At 72.9% G+C, this 17,106-nt stretch overlaps 3 protein-coding genes across 3 annotated transcripts; 2 read left to right on the forward strand and 1 right to left on the reverse strand.

Moving 5' to 3' along the window:
* Window positions 1-396: 396 nt before the first annotated feature.
* On the forward strand, window positions 397-3,597 carry IL17RC (interleukin 17 receptor C). Its single transcript, XM_088528221.1, has 14 exons — window positions 397-486; window positions 586-607; window positions 684-934; window positions 1,284-1,389; window positions 1,455-1,499; window positions 1,577-1,716; window positions 1,790-1,849; window positions 1,917-1,971; window positions 2,062-2,246; window positions 2,314-2,364; window positions 2,437-2,482; window positions 2,557-2,666; window positions 2,741-2,864; window positions 2,934-3,597. The coding sequence occupies exons 1-14, from the start codon at window positions 397-399 to the stop codon at window positions 3,593-3,595; spliced, it is 1,947 nt and encodes a 648-aa protein (XP_088384347.1). The 3' UTR covers window positions 3,596-3,597.
* An 825-nt stretch (window positions 3,598-4,422) lies between these two features.
* Window positions 4,423-7,743, forward strand: CRELD1 (CRELD disulfide isomerase 1; the record flags this gene model as incomplete). The annotated part of the gene is made up of 10 exons (XM_088528317.1): window positions 4,423-4,515; window positions 5,691-5,773; window positions 5,865-5,975; window positions 6,055-6,146; window positions 6,248-6,424; window positions 6,510-6,605; window positions 6,723-6,806; window positions 7,025-7,120; window positions 7,197-7,340; window positions 7,414-7,743. Coding segments are annotated over 10 exons (1,197 nt in total), but the record flags the coding sequence as incomplete, so codon positions are not given.
* A 1,019-nt stretch (window positions 7,744-8,762) lies between these two features.
* Window positions 8,763-14,615, reverse strand: PRRT3 (proline rich transmembrane protein 3). The gene is made up of 5 exons (XM_088528318.1): window positions 14,438-14,615; window positions 11,651-12,507; window positions 11,482-11,542; window positions 11,291-11,407; window positions 8,763-10,546 (listed from the first exon to the last, which is right to left on the reverse strand). The coding sequence occupies exons 1-5, from the start codon at window positions 14,613-14,615 to the stop codon at window positions 8,766-8,768; spliced, it is 2,994 nt and encodes a 997-aa protein (XP_088384444.1). The 3' UTR covers window positions 8,763-8,765.
* Window positions 14,616-17,106: the final 2,491 nt, after the last annotated feature.

Raw genomic sequence — 17,106 nt, forward strand, 5'->3', positions numbered from 1 at the left:
CGTGCTATGGGGCAGCCCTGGCCCCTGCTGCGGTGCCGTGGGGCAGCCCTGGCCCTGCGCCAGGCCATGGGGCTGGCTGCATCCACATAGGGGGCCGGCCCCACACTGCGCTGCTGTGGGGCTGACCTGAGCCGCTGCTGCGCCCTGCTGCCTGTGGCACCCGCCTGGGCCCCGCGTGGAGCCGTGGGGCAGCGGGCGCAGATCCTTCCCGGCGCCCTTTCCCTTCCCCTTTCCCATCCCATCCCGTCCGGGAAGGCCCCACCCCGGGGCGGTCGCGGCGCCGCCGCGCTCGGGCCCAGGTGTCCGGGAGCGGAGCAGGAAGCGGGAGCCGCGGGCCGTGGCAGCGGGGCCGAGGGCGCCGTGGGGCAGGGGGCCGTGGGGCGCCGGGCCCCCGCCATGGGGGCGCCGGGCCTGGCCCTGCTGGCGCTGCTGGCGCTGGCGGCCGGCGGGCGCTGCGCCCCCCGCGACGCCCTCGCCTGCTCCCAGGTGGGTCCAGCCTCGGGGGGCATGTGGGGCAGTGCGGGGGGCACCATGGGGCAGCGCGGGGGGCATGTGGGGCAGCCCTGACCCCTGCCCGCTCCCCAGGGCCTCGCCTGCCGCCTGCTCGGTAAGTGCCGGGCGCCCCACGGCGGGACCCACGGCGCCGGGGCAGCCGCGCGACCCACGGCGCCCGGTTCCCGCAGACGCCGACGCGCTGTGCGTCCCCGCGGCGCCGGGCCCGGGGCCGGTGCCCGTGCGGCTGCGGCTGGAGCCGGCGCTGCGGTGCGCGGGGCCGGCCGGCTGCTCGCCCTGCGTGCGCGCCCGCCTGCGCCTGGCGCTGCCGCCCGCGGGCCCCGGCGTCCTGCTGCTGTGGGGCCACGCGCTCGCCGCGTCCCGCTGCGTCGCCGTGGAGGTGCGGGCGCTGCTGCCCGCCGTGCGCCCCGGCGCCGTCCTGGTGCGTAGCCGCGCGGGGTCTGTGCGGGATGCGGGCGCGTGGGGCAGCCGGGATGCGTGTGCACGTGCCGGGGGTCGCTCTGCCTTCAGCTGCACGGCCCCACCATCCCGGCTGCCCCACACGTGGGCACTGGCCATGGGGGGTCCCGCTATGCAGCGCGGTGCGGCGGGTGTGATGCATGGGTGCTGCGGGTCCTGCTCTGCACCACGGTGCACCAGCCCCATGCGTGGGGACGTGGGGCAGGTTGTTCCCGGCCCCACATGCCCCCCGCTCCGCCGTGGGTCACGGGTGGCACCGTGCCCACTCACCGCGCCGCGGTTCCCCTCCGTTCTCCCGGTTCTCCGCGCAGGGCTGGCTGACGTTCCAGTGCTTCGAGGCGCCGCCGGGCTCCGAGCTGCGTGTCACCGCGTCGGGCGCCGCGCGCCGCCGCCTGAGCCGCAGCCTCCGCGTGCCCGGTGAGCCCCCCGCCGCCCCGCGCGCGCCGCGGCCGCGCGCCCCGCTCACCCCGCCGTCCCCGCAGGCTGCTCCTGGCCCCCGGCGCGGGCCGCCGTCCCGCGGTGCCGAGGTGGGTGCCGCGTCCCCGCGAGAGCCGGCGACGCCGACGGGGGGCAGCCCCATTGCTGACCGCCCCGCTCGGCGCAGCGCCGCGGCTGCAGGTGCTGCGCGGGCCGCACGCGGCGGTGCTGCGGCTGCAGGAGGCGGCACCGGGGCACAACTACACCCTGCGGCTCTACCACAACCGCAGCCGCGGCGCCGGCAGCTCCGGACGCACCGCGACGGTGGTGAGTGCCCCCCGACGCGAGCCCTCCCCGCGGGGCGCCGTGGGGCGACCCACACGTCCCCGTCCCGCTGCAGAGCGACGCCGTGAACTACAGCCTGCCGGCGGACGAGGTGCTGCCCTGCCTGTGCCTGCAGGTGGGCGCGCGGCGCCGCGGCACCGCGACGGCGCGAGGGCGCCCGCTGCAGCTCCCTCTGCCCGCAGGTCTGGCCGGACACGCAGGACCCGCCGCGCGTCACCTCGTGCCCCTTCTCCCACGGTACGTGGGGCGGCGCGGGGGGCTCGGTGCGTGGGGACGCCCCGATGCCGTCGCCGCGGTGCAGACGCCGATGCCATCGTCGCGGTGCAGACGCCGCGGCCTGGGAGCGGCTGTGGGCGCAGAGCCGGCTGCTGCTGCACGTGGCCGGCGACTCGTTGTCCTGCTCCGTGTCGTCCCCCTGCGACCTGCCGGCCCGGCTGGTGCCCTGCTGGCGCCCGGCGCCCGCGGGGCCCTGCCAGGCGCTGCCGCTGCTGCCGCCGCTGCCCGCGGCGCAGGTGAGACCGCGGCGGGGGCGGCGAGGGGCCCAGGCGTCCGGGGGCTGCAGCCGCCGTCTCCCCACAGGCCCCGCAGGAGTTCCCGGCGCTGCGGCCGCATCCCAACCTCTGCGTGCAGGTAGGGCCGGGCGCTCCCCGTGCGCGCGCGGGCGCCGCCGGGGTTGGCACCGCTCACTGCTCACCGCGGCAGGCGCGGCGCGGCGGCGAGGCCCGGCTCACCCAGTGCCTGCGGGACCGTGAGTGGCACCGGCGTGGCGGGACGGCGCGGTGGGCACGCAGCTGCATGGCGTGAGCCGCATCCCATGCGCAGGAGCCGTGCCGGGCCGCGCCGACGACCTGCTGCTGGTGGCAGCGGGCAACGCGTCCCTGTGCGCGCTGCAGCGCGGCGCCTGCACGCCGCTCGACGCCTTCACCAGCGCGGTACGGCCGGCGCCGCGGGGCTCTGCGCGTGCGGCTGCCCGCGGCGCCGCGGCCCATTCGCTCTGTCCTTGCAGCGCTCGGGCCGGCCAGGGCTGCTGGCGCCGCGGCTGCGGCAGGACGTGGCGGCGGGGCGCTGCGCGCGGCTGTGGCACCGCGACGGCGCCGGCGCGGCGCTCTGGGCCTGCCCGCTGCACCCGTGTGAGTACCGGGGGACCGGCGCATGGCGGTGGCGGCGGTGACGGCGGCGCTGACCCCGTGTCCCCGCAGACCTGCGCGCGCGCTGGGCGCTGGGCTGGCTCGCGGCGCTGCTGGGCGCCGCCGCGGCGCTGCTGCTGCTGCTGCTCACCAAGGAGGACGCCAAGGCCTGGCTGCGCGGCCTGCGGCGCGGCGCAACGGCGGCACCGCGGCGCGTCTTGGTGCTGCACGCGGCGGAGCCCGCGGCGGAGCGGGCGGCCTGCGCGCTGGCGGCCGCGCTGCGCCCGCTGGGGACGTTGGCATCGGCGGCGCCGGGGGGCGGCGTGGCGGCGGCCGCCCGCGGGCCGCTGCCCTGGCTGCACGCGCAGCACGGGCGGGCGCTGCGCGGCGGCGACGCCATCGTGCTGCTGCTGTCGGCGGGCGCCGCCGCCGCCGCGCGGTGCTGGGACGGCGATGATGGCGACGACGGCGGCGCGGCGCCGTGCGAGGCGTTCGCGGCGGCGCTGGCGTGCGCGGTGCCGGCGCTGGCGGCGGGCGGCGGGCGCTACGTGGTGGCGCGGCTGGAGGCGGCCGTGCCGGCCGTGCCGCGGGCGCTGCGCGGCGTCCCGGCCTTCGCGCTGCCCTCGCAGGCCGCCGCCTTCCTGCGCGCGCTGGCGCGGCCGCCGCGGCGCTTGGAGCCGCACGTGGCGCGGGCGGCCGCGCGGCTGCGGCGGGCGCTGGCGGAGCCGCAATAAACGTGTTGTCACCAGCTGCCGGCTCCGTGGGCGCTTCGTGGTCCTTTAGGTCACGTGGGCCCTTTAAGAAGCTGCAGCTCCTTTAAGGCACTGCAGCCTATTTAAGGTGCTGTGGCTCCTTTAAGGCACTACAGTCCTCTTAAGACACTATGGGCCCTTAAGGCTCTGCGGGCCCTTTAAGATACTGCAGGTCCTTTAGGGCACAGCGGGTCCTTTAAGGCACTGCGGGCCTGTTAAGACACTGCGGACCCTTAAGGCACTGCGGGACCTTTAAGATACTGCAGCTCCTTTAAAGTGCAGCTGCCCCTTTAAGACACTGCGGGTTGTTTTAGGCAGTGCAGTCCCTTTAAGATGCTGCATGTCCTTTAAGGCACTGCAGGTCTGTTAAGGCACTGCGGGCCCTAAAGGCACTGCGGGACCTTTAAGGCACTGCGGGCCCTTTAGGAGCTGCAGGTCCTTTAGGGCGCCGCGGCTCCTTTAAGACACTGCGGCTCCTTTAAGGCACTGCGGCTCCTTTAAGACACTGCGGCCCCTTTAAGGCACTGCGGCCCCTTTAAGACACTGCGGCTCCTTTAAGGCGCTGCTGCCGCTTTAGGGCGCGGCGGGGGGAGTGTCTCGGCGGGCGGCGCGGATTGGCCGCGAGCAGCGGGTCCCGCGTGACGCGCGGCGCGGCTCGCGCCGCCATTGGCTGGCGGGCGCGGGGGCGGGGCGCGGCACCACGTGGGGCGCGCGGCGCGGGGCGGGGCGGCGCGAGCATGGGGCGGCGGCGGCGCCTGGCGGCCGCGCTGCGGCGGCTGCTGCTGCTGCTGCTCGCGGGCGCCGCCGGGACCGCCGGGACCGCCGGGACCACCGGGACCACCGGGACCGCCGGGACGGAGCCGTGCGGCGCCTGCCGCGGCCTCGCCGACAGCTTCAGCAGGGTGCGGGGCGCCGCGGGGGCGCGCGTGGCGCGGGGGGGGGATGCGGCGGGGAGCGAGTGGCGCGGGCAGGGGTGACACCGGGGGGACGTCACGTGCCGTTGGGATGGGGTGACACCGGGGGGATGTCATGTGCGATGGGATGGGGTGACACGGGGCAGGGGTGGCACCGGGGGGACGTCACGTGCCGTTGGGATGGGGTGACACCGGGGGGATGTCCTGTGCGATGGGATGGGGTGACACGGGGCAGGGGTGACACTGGGGGGACGTCATGTGACACTGGGGTTGGGGGTGACACTGGGGGGATGTCATGTGCGATGGGATGGGGTGACACGGGCAGGGGTGACACTGGGGGGACGTCATGTGACATTGGGGTTGGGGATGACACTGGGGGGTGTCACGTGCAATGGGATGGGGTGACACGGGCAGGGGTGGTGCTGGGGGGTTGTCATGTGCCATTGGGGTCGGAGGTGTGGGGTGACATGGGCAGGGGTGGCACTGGGGATAACACGGAAGGTGGGATTGGGGATCATGGGGGTGACACTGGGGTGTTTGGGTGCAGGGGTGACACAGTTCGTGGTTTATGGGGGTCATGGCAGTGGTGTGTGACACACACGGCTGAGGGACACAAGGGTGACACGGGTATGGGGTGGCACTGGGAGGGGTGGCACAGCCCATGGGGACGCAGGTAGGAGGTGGCACTGTGAGGTAGGTGCCTTAAGGGTGACATGGTTCAGGGGGGTGGAAGGGACATGAGGTGACACGTGCTGGGGTCAACATGCTGCAAGGTGTGGGGACACGGCGGTTATGACCTGTGGTGTGGGGGGTCCCACAGGTGACACAGGCGGGGGGGACGTGGAGCAGCGGGACTCAGGAGTGACACGGTTTGGGGGAGGACAGGCAGGTGGCACAGGTGGTATCAGCAGAGGGATGATGTGGCTCAGGGGTGACATGGGGACAGCCGGGGGTGGCATAATCTGTGTCTTGGGAGGCATGAGGGGTGACATGAGAAGAGGTGAAATGACCTGGGGGGGCAGTGGGGGTCAGGGGCCGTGAAGCTGCAGCCCCCAGGAGCGGGGATGACTCAGCCCTGGTGGCACTGGTGGGGACACAGACCCGGGGGGGACCCGGGGACAGCGCGGGGGGGCCCACGAGCGCCCTGCCCGCCCCACGTGCAGGGGCTGGAGCGCACGGAGCGCGAGGGCTTCGGCGGCGGCAACACGGCCTGGGAGGAGGAGAAGCTGGCCAAGTACAAGCACAGGTGAGCGGGGGGACGCGCGGGGGGGACACGCAGGGCGGCCGGGGGGGGACACGCGGGGCGGCCGTCCCCGCGCTGACCCCGCCGTCCCCAGCGAGACGCGGCTGCTGGAGGTGCTGGAGAGCGTCTGCGCACCCGCTGACTTCGCCTGCCACCAGCTGCTGGAGCGCAGCGAGGAGCACGTGGAGCGCTGGTGGTTCCACGAGTGAGCGCGGCCGCGGGGACGGCGCGGGCGGTGGCACCCGGCGGCCCCGTCCCTCAGCGCCCTGTCCCCGCGTCCCCAGGCGCCAGCAGCACCCCGACCTCTTCCAGTGGCTCTGCATGGACCGGCTGGCCGTGTGCTGCCCCGACGGCACCTACGGCCCCGAGTGCCTGCGTGAGTCGCCCGCGGGGTGTCCCGGCTCCCCACGGCGCCGTGGGGCACTGGGGGGCGGCGGGGGGGCCCCGAGCCGCCCCACAGCCGCCGTCTCCGTGCAGCCTGCGCTGGCGGCCCCCGGCAGCCCTGCAGCGGCAACGGCAAGTGCGACGGGGACGGGACGCGCGGCGGCACCGGGCTGTGCGTGTGCAGCCCGGGCTACGGCGGGCCCTTCTGCGCCGAGTGCGGCGACGGCTACTACGAGGCGTCGCGCAACAAGAGCCACCTGGTATGTGCCGGTAGGTATCGGCGCGCGGAGCGGCGGCGGCGCCGGGGCAGCCCGCCCGCCCGCCCGCCGCCACGCCGCGCGCCGCCCCGTTGCAGAGTGTTATTGGGCCTGCGGGCGCTGCACGGGGCCGGAGGACTCCAGCTGCCTGCGCTGCAAGCGGGGCTGGGTGCTGCACGAGCACCGCTGCGTCGGTGAGTCCCGGGGCACCGGCCGGGGTCGAGGCCCCCGGTGCTGGAGCAGGGGTTGCGCTCAAGGCCATGGACGCGGTGAGGCCCCGCTTGCCCCCTCACTTGGCCTCCGTCCCGCAGACGTCGATGAGTGCGGCACGGAGATGGCGCACTGCCGGGCCAATCAGTTCTGCGTCAACACGGAGGGCTCCTACGAGTGCCGAGGTCAGAGGCTCGCGACGGGGTGTCCGCGTGCGCCGGCCGCGCCGGGACGCGTCCCGGGAGCTGCTCCTGCTGCCCCACGGCTTGGGAGGTCGCCCGTGGGCCCGCAAGGCTTTGCCAGTGGCAGCCACCGGGCTAGAGAGGGCCCCATAGAGCCCTGGGGATGGTCTGTGTGTCCGTGCCGGGCCTGGCAGCCGTCCTCAGCGCGCTCCCCTCCGCAGACTGCTCCACGGCCTGCATCGGCTGCATGGGCGCGGGGCCGGCGCGCTGCAAGAAATGCAACAAGGGCTACCGGCGGGACGGAGCCAAGTGCCTCGGTGAGTGGCGTCCCGTGGGCCGGACGCTGCCGCCGTCCCCGCGTCCCCCGTCCGAGCCCCGCGCCTGTCCCCGCAGACGTGGACGAGTGCGCGAGCGCCGAGGAGCCGGTGTGCGCCGGGGCGCAGGAGGTCTGCGAGAACACGGAGGGCGGCTACCGCTGCGTGTGCGCCCCGGGCCACGTGCGCAGGGACGGGCAGTGCGTGGAGGACAAGCCGCCCGGTACGGCCCGGCGCCGCGGAGGGGACGCGGGGGGGTCTACGCGTGCCCTTGCCCACGAGCGCCCGCCTCGCAGATGCCCCCGAGAAGGGCTTCTTCGACGACGTGACGGAGGACGAGGTGGTGGTGCTGCAGCAGATGTTCTTCGGCGTGGTGATCTGCGCCCTCGCCACGCTGGCCGCCAAGGGCGACATGGTCTTCACCGCCATCTTCATCGGCGCCGTGGCCGCCATGGCCGGCTACTGGCTCTCCGACCGCGGCGACCGCGTCCTCGACGGCTTCATGAAGGGTAGATAGTTCTGGGCACGGCCTGGCACGGGGCTCTCGGAGCAGGGCTGGCTCCCGAGGCTGCATCCTGTGCTCGGGGCTGCACCCACGCTGCATGAGACCCCCCAGCCCCTCATTAGAGTAGGAAATCACCTCTCCCCCCGTCCTGCAGAACGAAAGGCCCCGGCCTTCCCTCCCTCCCACCGGGATCCCGCAGGGATCCCCCTCCTGCTCCGGCGCTTTGACACCGCCGTGTGTCAAGGAAGGGGGTGCTCAGACGTGTCCCCTGCCTGTGTGTCCCCGGAGCCGGGGCGCTCGGTCCCTGGGGAGCTCTGGGCCATCGTTTGGGTGCCCCGGAGCAGCCTGCGGCGCTGGGTGGGCTCTGCCGTACGGGCACCCTGTGCGCTCGGATTTTCCGCTCTGGATCCCGAGGCAGCTGGCAGGGCCGGCCGAGCAGACGGGAGAGCCCCGGGAGGGAGAGCAGGGAGCGTCGTCCGCGCTCCCGGACGGGGAGCACGGAGGTGACACCAGGACCCCGGAACGCCACGTCCTGCCCTGTGGAGCCCTGCTGTGCTGGGGGCCGGCGCGAGGGGAGGGAGCGCTTGTGTGGGTCACCGTGGGGCTGGGACACAGCGCACGTGGCAGCCCCTGGGACCCGCTTTAGGCGGATGCGACCCCGACCCGCATCCCCCCGGGCTGAGCCGGTCCCCCCCGCAGCCCCTGTCCCCGTGCAGGGTGCGGGTCCGGCCCGCGCGCCCTGCCTGCTGCATGACCGCGGCCTCGCCTGCGTCCCCGGGTGTGCCCATCCGTCCGTGCTGTCCATATCTCAGGAATAAACCTCTGCACACCCAGCCCGGCTGCTCGGCCACTCTCTGCGCGAGCCGCGGGGCCGCACGGGTGTCAGCCAAGGCCGCGGGGCCGCCTCCTTGTGACATAAACTTTATTTCTCTCTTTTGGCACAAATAGACCTGGCTGAGAGCAGCTCCCCCCTTCCCTCCGCGCGGCCCCACGGGGGCCTCCCCGGCGCGGCACGTGGCTCCACAACCCCCCAGCCCCACGGAGGCGAGGGCCGCACTGTCCAAAACGGGGCTGGGGAACTGGAGGGTTGGGGGGCAAGAAAAACCAACCCCAAAAGGTAAAAGCAGGGTGAGCGCCGCCCCGTCACAGCTCGATGGTGTCGCTGGAGAGGCTGCGGGAGTCCACCTGCTTGCTGAGCGCCAGGAAGCTGCGCCGGGCCTCGCGCTCCGAGTCGGGCGCGCGGGGAGCGGCGGCGGCGGCGGCGGCGCGGGCGAGCAGCGGCGCGCGGCTGGGCGCCTCGTCGGGCGGGAGGCTCTCGGGCGACGACAGCCCATGGCGCCACGGGTTCCAGCTGATGTGCAGGGAGCTGCTCTCCAGCGAGCTCGCCGAGGCGGCGGCGGCGGCGGCCGGGGCGGCGCGGGGCAGCTCGGTGAGCGAGCTGCAGCGCGGCAGCGCGGCGGGGCCCGGCGAGGCGCCCGAGGAGCCGCGGCGCGGCCGCGCGAACAGCCCCTCGCGCAGCAGGTGCTGCCGGCACAGCGCCTGGTCGATGCTGCGCCGCAGGTCGATGGGCGACGGCGGGCGGAACGCCAGCTCGCCCAGCGACGGCGTCGAGCCGCGCTCCAGGCACAGGCTGCCGAACGAGCGCGCCGCCGCCGCCGCGTTGGGGCACTTGGGGCTGAGTCCCGGCGCCGGCGGAGCGGCGCCGACGCCGCCGGCGGCCGCCCAGGCCTCGTTGCTGTCCTTGAGCGCCCGCAGCGGCAGCTGCTCGGCCGCGTTGCGGATGAGGCTCTTGCTGATGTCGCTGGCGGGCGCCCGCTCGGTGCCGGCGCCGGCCCAGTCGTAGCAGTTGTTGGGGTACTCGGGCGCCGCGGCCTTGCGGGCGGCGCAGAAGTACCGCAGCGCCTTGGCCCAGCACGAGTGCTCGGCGGCGCCGGCGTCCCCGCGGGGCCGGCGGCAGCACAGCGGCTCCGTGGCGGCCGCCAGCAGGGCCAGCGCCACGGCCAGCTCGGTGGCCCGCAGCCACAGCTGGGTGGCCCAACAGGGCCACGAGAGGTGCCCGGGCGGCCCCAGGGCGCCGTGGAGCCACAGGGCGCTGTGGAGCTGCAGCCCGCAGCACGGCAGCCCCAGCGCCGCGGCGGCCGCCAGCGCCCGCGCTCCCCGCCGCAGCGCCGGCGCCTCCGAGCGCCCGCCGGCGCCGGGGCCCCACAGCACCCGCCAGCAGCCGCGCAGCCCCGCGAGCAGCAGCAGGGCGCCCGCGGCGCAGCCCAGCGCGTGCAGCACCGTCCCCGGCACCGGGCCCAGCCGCGGCGCCAGCAGGTCGGCGGCGGCCAGCGCGGCCGTGGCCAGCGCGGCGGCGGCCGCCAGCGCCGGCAGCCCCCGCAGCGGCAGCAGCCCCAGCTGCGCGCGGCGCTGCAGGCGCTGCAGCAGCACGGCGAAGGCGGCCAGCAGCAGCGGGAAGGGCGCCGTGGCCAGCAGCAGGACGGCCCCGCGCGGCAGCCGGCCCCGCGCCCCGTAGGGGTCCAGCAGCAGGAAGGTGGCACGCGCGACGCCCGCGGCCAGCAGCAGCCCCAGCGCCAGCAGCACGTGGGGCAGCTGCGGGGGCTGCAGCGCCGGGGCGCCCAGCAAGGCGCCCGCGCAGCCCGCGCCGAGCAGCACGAAGAGGGCGGCCGCGCCGTAGAGCTGCGCGTCCCAGGCGAAGCGCAGCGCGCGCGGCGCCTCGGCCCAGCGCGGCCCCGTGCCGTTGCCCCGCGGTGCCCCGCACGGCTCCCCGTCCGGCGGGCACGGCGACGCCGGCGTCGCGTTGGGCTCCCGCCCCGGCGCCGCGGGATGCGGCAGGGCCGGCTGCGGCGGCACCAGCCCCCGGCGCCACGTGGAGGAGGAGGAGGACGTCGTGCTGGGGCCGGGCGGCCGCGTCCCGGTGGTGTCTGCAACGGTGGGGGGATCGGTGGGTCATGGTGGGGGGATCAGCAGGTCATGGCAGGGGGGATCGGTGGGTCACAGTGGGGGGACCGGTGGGTCACAGTGGGGGGATCGGTGGGTCACGGTGGGGGGATCGGTGGGTCACAGCGGGGGCGCTTCCCGCGCGGCGCGTGACTCGGGCTCCCGCACGCGGCGCCGCGCCGCCGGCCGCGTGAGCCCTGCGCCTGCCGCATCCCCGCTGCTATAGCGACCGCGCGGCGCCGGCGCCTCCCGCAGCCCCCGGCCCGGGGCTCGCTGCACGGGCGCCCGCCGTCCCGGCGGCAGAGCCGCGCGCTGCCCGGCGCCGCGTGGGGGGACCGCGGCGGGGTGCCCCACGGGACGCTCTGCTCAAGGGGACCGCACCGGGGTGCCCGGCGGGAGGCTCTGCTGGCCGCGTCCCTGCACCCGGCAGCTCCTGGGGCGTTTGGGCCGGGCCGGACCGCGGGCTGGGGGGGTGATGGGGGTCTCGGCTTTGCCCTTGCCCCCCTGGGGATCCCCCGCCCGCTGGGCACTTAGCTCTAATCCCCGCAGGCAGTAGTAGATTAGGGCCGTCGCGGGCACAATCCTGATTGAAGGTGGCACCGCGTCCCGGCAGCCCAAGATAGCCCTGTCCCCCCCCAGCCCGCCTGTGCCAACCCCAGGAACACCCCTCAGACCACCCCCCACCACGGGGCTGCCCTGGAACGGGGTCTCCCGCTGCTCCCCGTCACCTGAGCGCCTGGGGCCGGGCGTGCGCGGGGCGGACACGGCCACCTCAGTGGCATTCGGGGGGACCAAGGCGCCCCGGACGCGCTGCGGGGACCCCAGCTCGTCCTCAGGCACCATCCCTGCGGGAAAGGGCAGAGCCGGGTGCTGGCACCAGCGGAGGCCAGAAATGGGTGCCGGGGGGGCCCTTTCCTACCTGCACGTGGGGTCCTGGGGACGGCTGTGCCGGAGGCGGTCACTGCTGCGGGGCTGGTGGCCTGGGCAGGCGCTGGGACGGCCAGGGTGGCCGCGGTGGCTCGTGGGGCGATGGTCGTGCGTGGGGCAATGGTTGTGCGTGGGCCGATGGTTGTGCGTGGGGCAGCCGCAGTGTGTGGGGCAGCCGCAGTGTGTGGGGTGGCCGCAGTGTGCGGGGTGGCTGCGGTGTGCGAGGCCATGTGCCCGGTGGTGGCGTTGGCCAGCGGGGCCCTCCGCGTGCTCCGCTGGCGGGCTGGGGGCTCCATGGTCCAGGTGTCAGCCCTGCCCTCCAGGGCCGCCTGCCCGGCTGTCCCTGGCACCCAGGACGGGGGGCCAGGGGCAGAGCCGGGCGCCACCGCGGGGGACACGGGGACGGAGCGCGGGGGGCTGGCGGGGGCGCCCGGCGGCCCTGCCGTCGTCACCGGCGCGGGGCGCAGGGCGATGGTGGACACGGTGGGCTGGGGGCTGGGGGTCCCCGCGAAGGCCAGGCCTGGAGAGCCGCGTCCCGTGTCCGTGGGCACCGCGAGGGGCCCCCGCGTCTCCATCCGGGGGCTGGCCTGGCCCTCGGCCTCCCGGCCTCGCCAGGTGACGAAGGGCTCCTCCACCGCCCGCAGCGTTGGGCCACTGTCCCTCCAAGCCCCTGAGCCAGCGCTTGCTGGTGTGGCCACTGTCCCCAGCGCCTGCAGGGAGCCGTCAGCCCCCCGGGGCCCCGGTGTTGTGGGTGCCCTAGTCACAGCCCCCCGCGGTGGGGACCGCCCCGTGGGGCTGGTGTCTCCCCAGCGCTCGCCGTCCGCGTCCCCAGCACCGCTGAGCTCCCCCGACGTGTCCCCCGGGTGGGCCGAGCCCGGCTGCCGGTGTCCCCAGGAGGAGCCGGGACCCCCCGCGGCCAGCGGCGTCCCCTGGAGCGGGGGGCGGCCGGCGGCAGGGACCCCGGCGGCCAGGAGCAGCGCGCAGGTGACGAGCTGCACCGCGGCCATGGCGAGCGGCCCTGCGGAACGGGGCGGGAGGTGAGCGGTCCCCGCCGGGGCCACAGCGGGAGCTGGGGATGCTCCTGCACACCCCGCGCGCAGCCGCGCTGCTCCCACGCACGCGGGGCCCTGCGTCACCTGCCAGCGCCCGCGGGCACCCGAACTCCAAACCGGACCCCCATGGGCCCCTGAAGAGCCCATGCGCCCGGGCTGAGCTGGGCCCACGGCCACCCACAGCCCCACTGTCCCGCTTCCCGGCTCCCCCTGGTCATCTCTCCAGCCATCCCTGTCCAAGCTGTCCCTGGCTCTGGCTCATGCCTCTCCGTGCTGTTCCCAGCCCCTTCCCAGCTGTCCCTGCTGCTGGCAGTCCCCGGTCCCATCCATCCCCACCCCCTGTGTCCCCATCCCTGCCGTCGCCATCCCTGCTGTCCCCATTCCCACGTCCCCATCCTTGACGTGCCCGTTCCCACGTCCCCATCCCCGGCATTCCCGGTGTCCCCGGTGCCGGCCGGCGTGCCGCGGTCCCTGCACACGCCGTTCACCTTGGCGCGTCCCCGGCGCATCCGGGGGGATGCGGGGCCTCCGCGGCACCGCTCAGCCCTGCGGGACCGGGACCGGGGCTGCGGCGGCACCGCGGGCTGCGGGGCCGGCCGGGGGGGCTCCGGAACAGCCGCAGGTGCCGGTGCCGGTGCCGCAGCCCCCGAACCGCCGCAGCGAACGCGCCGGGCCGGCCCCGGTCAGGTGAGCGCCCCCCCCGCCGCCCCCGCCGCCCGGTACCGGTGCCGGCCGCGGCCCGCACAGCCCCCCGCCCGCTGACCTGCGCCTGCCGCCGCTGCTGCCGCTGCCGCCGCCGCCTCCGCTGCCGGTTCCCGGCTCTGCGGCGCAGCGGGCGGCGGCGGCGGCAGCCGGTCACGCGCCGCCCCGAGCCGCGGGCACCCGCGCCGGGAGCCCGCGCGGTCGGGGGGGCGGCCCGGGCCGCGCCGGGACCGGGGCCGGGGCTGGGAGCGGGGCCGGGGCTGCGCTGGAGGCGGCGGCTGAACCCGGAGCAGGTGCTGGGGGGTGACAGACGCAGGTCCCGGTGCCCACAGGGCAAGTCCCGTGGGATGGGGCAGGGGATGTCCCGGTCCCCGTGGGGCAGGCAGGTTCCAGGGCAGGGGCTGAGCCCTGTGGGGCAAGTCAGCACAGGGCAGGGGCAGGTCCCTATTGTCCCTATGGGGCTGACCTGGAGCAGGCAGGGCGAGAACCCCATGGAGAAAGGCTGGGGCAGGTCCCAGTCGCCGTGGGACAAATCCCCATGGGACAAGTTGCTGGGGGACACACAGTTTCCCCATGGGACTGGCAGGGCATGGGCAAGTGCCCATGGGGCAGGTCCCCTTGGGATGGCAGCAGGTCCCCACAGGGCTGCCGGCAGGAGAAGCCGGTGTGGTGACGCACTCACCTCATGACATCCCAAAAATGGGGGCTGTTGTGAAAGCCGGGCCCATGCCAGCCCCAGGGCCAGGAGGGCAGCCCTGTGGGCACTGCCGTCTGCGCAGGCCCTGCAAAGTCCCTCACTGCCCCGTGCTGCCCCACATCTCCTGCCTGCCCCCCCTCCAGGCCTCAGGACACTGCAGAGCTCCGGCAGACACGGGGCTAATGCCAAGAGAGGGCTAATTAGGTATCGATCCTGTCTGGGGAGCCTCAGTCCCTGCTGTGACTCAACTGGGGACCTTGGTGACAGCCTGGTGCAGGGAGACCTGCTTGTGGCTCGGCTGTCACACGTCCCCAAGCAGCACAGAAGCCCCCAGCAGGACACCGGCCCGCTGGACCCCTGGGTTGCAGGCAGATGTGGCAGGCGGCGGGGACAGGCTCCTGGTCCCCACGGCACTCGGTCCCTGAGCATCGTGCCACATGCTAACCGAGCCCGGCCAGCTCATTGCATGCATGTGTGGCCAGCACGGCAGCTCCCACCTCGTTTGTGCAACCGCTGCGGCAGCGTCTGCCACCCAGATCCTGCCGGGACGCTGCCCTGGGGCAGCAGGTCCTGCCTGGGCGCAGCCAACAGCCTGGTGCTGCCACAGCCCTTGCTGGTGGCACCCGCGCTGGCGGCGAGCGCCAGGTTGAGCTGAAGGGCGGCCCTGTGTCGCATCCCTGATCCCTCCTCCAGGGTGGCCGGACATTGCAGCAGTCCCAGCTCCAGCCCTTCTCCCTGCAGAGCAGCACCCTGGAGCCGCCGGTTGGGTCAGAGCAGGGGGACCCGGTGTCCCCAGGGCACCTGCTGCTCTGTTCCGTGCGGGATCCATCCTGCTCCATGCACAGGCATTTCCGGACAAGGGGAGCGCGAAGCCGGGGCCAGCCTGGGAAATCCGGGCAGTGCCAGCGCGCCGGCCGCACGGAGCGCGCCGGGCGGGCAGCTAATCCCGGGGATTAGCGCTGGGAAGGCGGCGCGGGGAGATCCAGGGGCCACCGCCATCCCCAGCGCCGGCGCCGCGGGGCGGCTGCGCCCGTGCGCGGCGGCCTGGGCCGAGCGGGGCCGAGCGCAGCGCTGAGCCGCCCCTCGGTGCCGTCAGCGTTTTCCCCCTTTGCCAAGTGACTCAGTGGCGGATGAAGAGATTAGAGCCCGCTCGCTCCGTGCAAAGCCGCCCGTCCGCCGGCGCGGCCGCACGAGGGACTCGCGCGGCGCTCTCGCATCCGCCGGCGCGCCACGGGCTTGCCCTGCTTTTGGCCAGCCTCCCATTCCCCTCTCCGGAGTTTTCTCCCAGGGTGCGGCCTGGATGGAGCCTGGGATGATTTAGGGAAAGGCTTTAATGATTTAGGGAAAGGCTTTCCTGCTTAATCCTTGCCCTCTGGAGCCGGCGTCCACATCTCACCAAACATCTTTTACGGTGTTGCCAGTACCGGGGAAGGGGCTCCGGTGCAGGGCGCCGCACGGCCCCGGCCGCGGCGCGGTCACGAGCGCTTCCATTTCTGCAGGCTGAGGCCCGGGGAGGACCCGCCGCTCCTGCCGGTGTCGGGACACCTTTTTCCAGCCGCGCTGTCCCCGACCCCGCTCGCTGTTATCGCAGGGGTGCAGTGAACGCCGCCGGCACCGGCTGCGCACGGAGGGGAGACGAAAGGCGCCTGGCGCCAGCCCTGCTCACACCCAGACCGCTGGGCTCGTGTCCTCGCAGCCGCGCGCAGGGGCTGGCGGCAGAGCCCTCCAGAGGTCCCTCCAAGCTCAGCGATGGGCTCCGGAGCCGGCGCGCGCGGCTCGCAGCGACGCGGACGCGTTTTCCGACCGGCGGGAACCGGGGGCTTCCCCGGCCCCGGGGCCCGAAACGCAGCAGGAAGAGCCAGCTCTGAGGAGCAGGTTTTGCCCAGGGAAGGAATCGCGATGCTGGGAACTCCGTTGTGGGAGAAAAGCATGAAAGGAGCCAATGCCCAGCTAGGCACCGCGGGCGGCTCCGGGCTCCGCTCGCACGGGGCACGTTTGGGGCATTCCCTCTTCCCGGGGGTGTCCCATGGAGCAGCCCGGCTCCACAGCAGGCCCAGGCCTCCCGCCATCCCCCCTCATCCCTACATCCCTGCATCCCGGCTCTTGCCAAGCACCAGCCAGGGATCGAGCAAGGCCTGCGGTGCAGGCGGGATGCAGCAGAGCCCCCGCGCCCCAGAGATGAACCCCAAAAATGAATGATCTCAGCTCCATAAACAGCCACGGAGCAGCGGTCTGTCGGCCTCCCGAAAGAGCAGCCTGCCGGTCTCTCCCCTAAAAAGCAATACAAAGAAACTGGATTTTTGTGAAGAAACAACACGTTTATTAAATCCAGGGAAAAAAAATAATCCCAGTCTTCTGCAGAATGACAAACCTGGACTTCTGTATTTAACATGAGAAACCTGTTTTGTAAATAGTGAAATGCTTCTTTTGCCAGTAACAGATCAAAAATCAAACATGATAAAAATACTCGGAGCACTGGAGACTTATAATCAAGGCTGGATATCCTGGGAAGATTTGCTCTGCAGGAGCTGGGGGTGTCAAATTATCAAACTGCCCTAAATATGTCAGTTTAGATGATCGGAATAATCCTTGCTGACTTGAAAATATGTGTGTCTGGAATGAGTCCTAACCAGAAAATTATAGGTTTGTAAAGGAAGAGAAATATCCAATAATTTCTTTATCTGTTGAATACGCGTGCTGCATCTTTTGGTTTATTCTTGAGAACCACCATCTTTGCAATACGTTGCCTGAAGAAGTTCTTGATTAGTTAAGAGCCACGCAAGCCAAAATTGATAGAAACTAAATAAAGTGGCTAAGAAGTTTCAGCCTAAAAGGAGAAGAAATGCAACAATTCATGTACCTGGGGCACTCTGCTTTCCTCAGCTAAACTTGTAACTGCCCAGAGTTCACAGCCAGCTCTTGGATAAATCTTAGCTTTACTGAAATCAGTCGAAACAATCCTCACTGCTTCCTAGGATCTAAAAATCAGAACTTTGGAACATATGAACCAACACTGACACAAAGAACAAAAACCAGAGTTAAAGCCTCCAGCCACAGATATTGTTATATATATTTAAATTAAAAGCTCCTAGATCTGAGTGCTAAACCTGGTGGCAAGAGCGCCAGCCGTGTGCCCATGACCTGCATCCTCTGCTGTGAAAGCGTC

Source organism: Tinamus guttatus, unplaced genomic scaffold, assembly GCF_059628265.1.
Source record: "Tinamus guttatus ecotype Peru unplaced genomic scaffold, ASM5962826v1 Tinamus_guttatus_pri_ptg000307l, whole genome shotgun sequence".
NCBI lineage: Eukaryota > Metazoa > Chordata > Aves > Tinamiformes > Tinamidae > Tinamus > Tinamus guttatus.

Bases quoted from the DNA above. Each gene is read 5' to 3' on its own strand.
- IL17RC (XM_088528221.1), top strand. From the start codon at position 397: ATGGGGGCGCCGGGCCTGGCCCTGCTGGCGCTGCTGGCGCTGGCGGCC. The intron at 935-1,283 runs GTGCGTAGCCGC...TTCTCCGCGCAG, and splicing joins TGCGCCCCGGCGCCGTCCTG to GGCTGGCTGACGTTCCAGTG. The intron at 2,365-2,436 runs GTAGGGCCGGGC...TCACCGCGGCAG, and splicing joins ATCCCAACCTCTGCGTGCAG to GCGCGGCGCGGCGGCGAGGC.
- PRRT3 (XM_088528318.1), bottom strand. From the start codon at position 14,615: ATGCGACACAGGGCCGCCCTTCAGCTCAACCTGGCGCTCGCCGCCAGC. The intron at 11,543-11,650 runs GCGGCTGCCCCA...GCGCCTGCCCAG, and splicing joins CTGCGGCTGCCCCACACACT to GCCACCAGCCCCGCAGCAGT. The intron at 10,547-11,290 runs GTGACGGGGAGC...CCACCGTTGCAG, and splicing joins GCCCGGCCCCAGGCGCTCAG to ACACCACCGGGACGCGGCCG.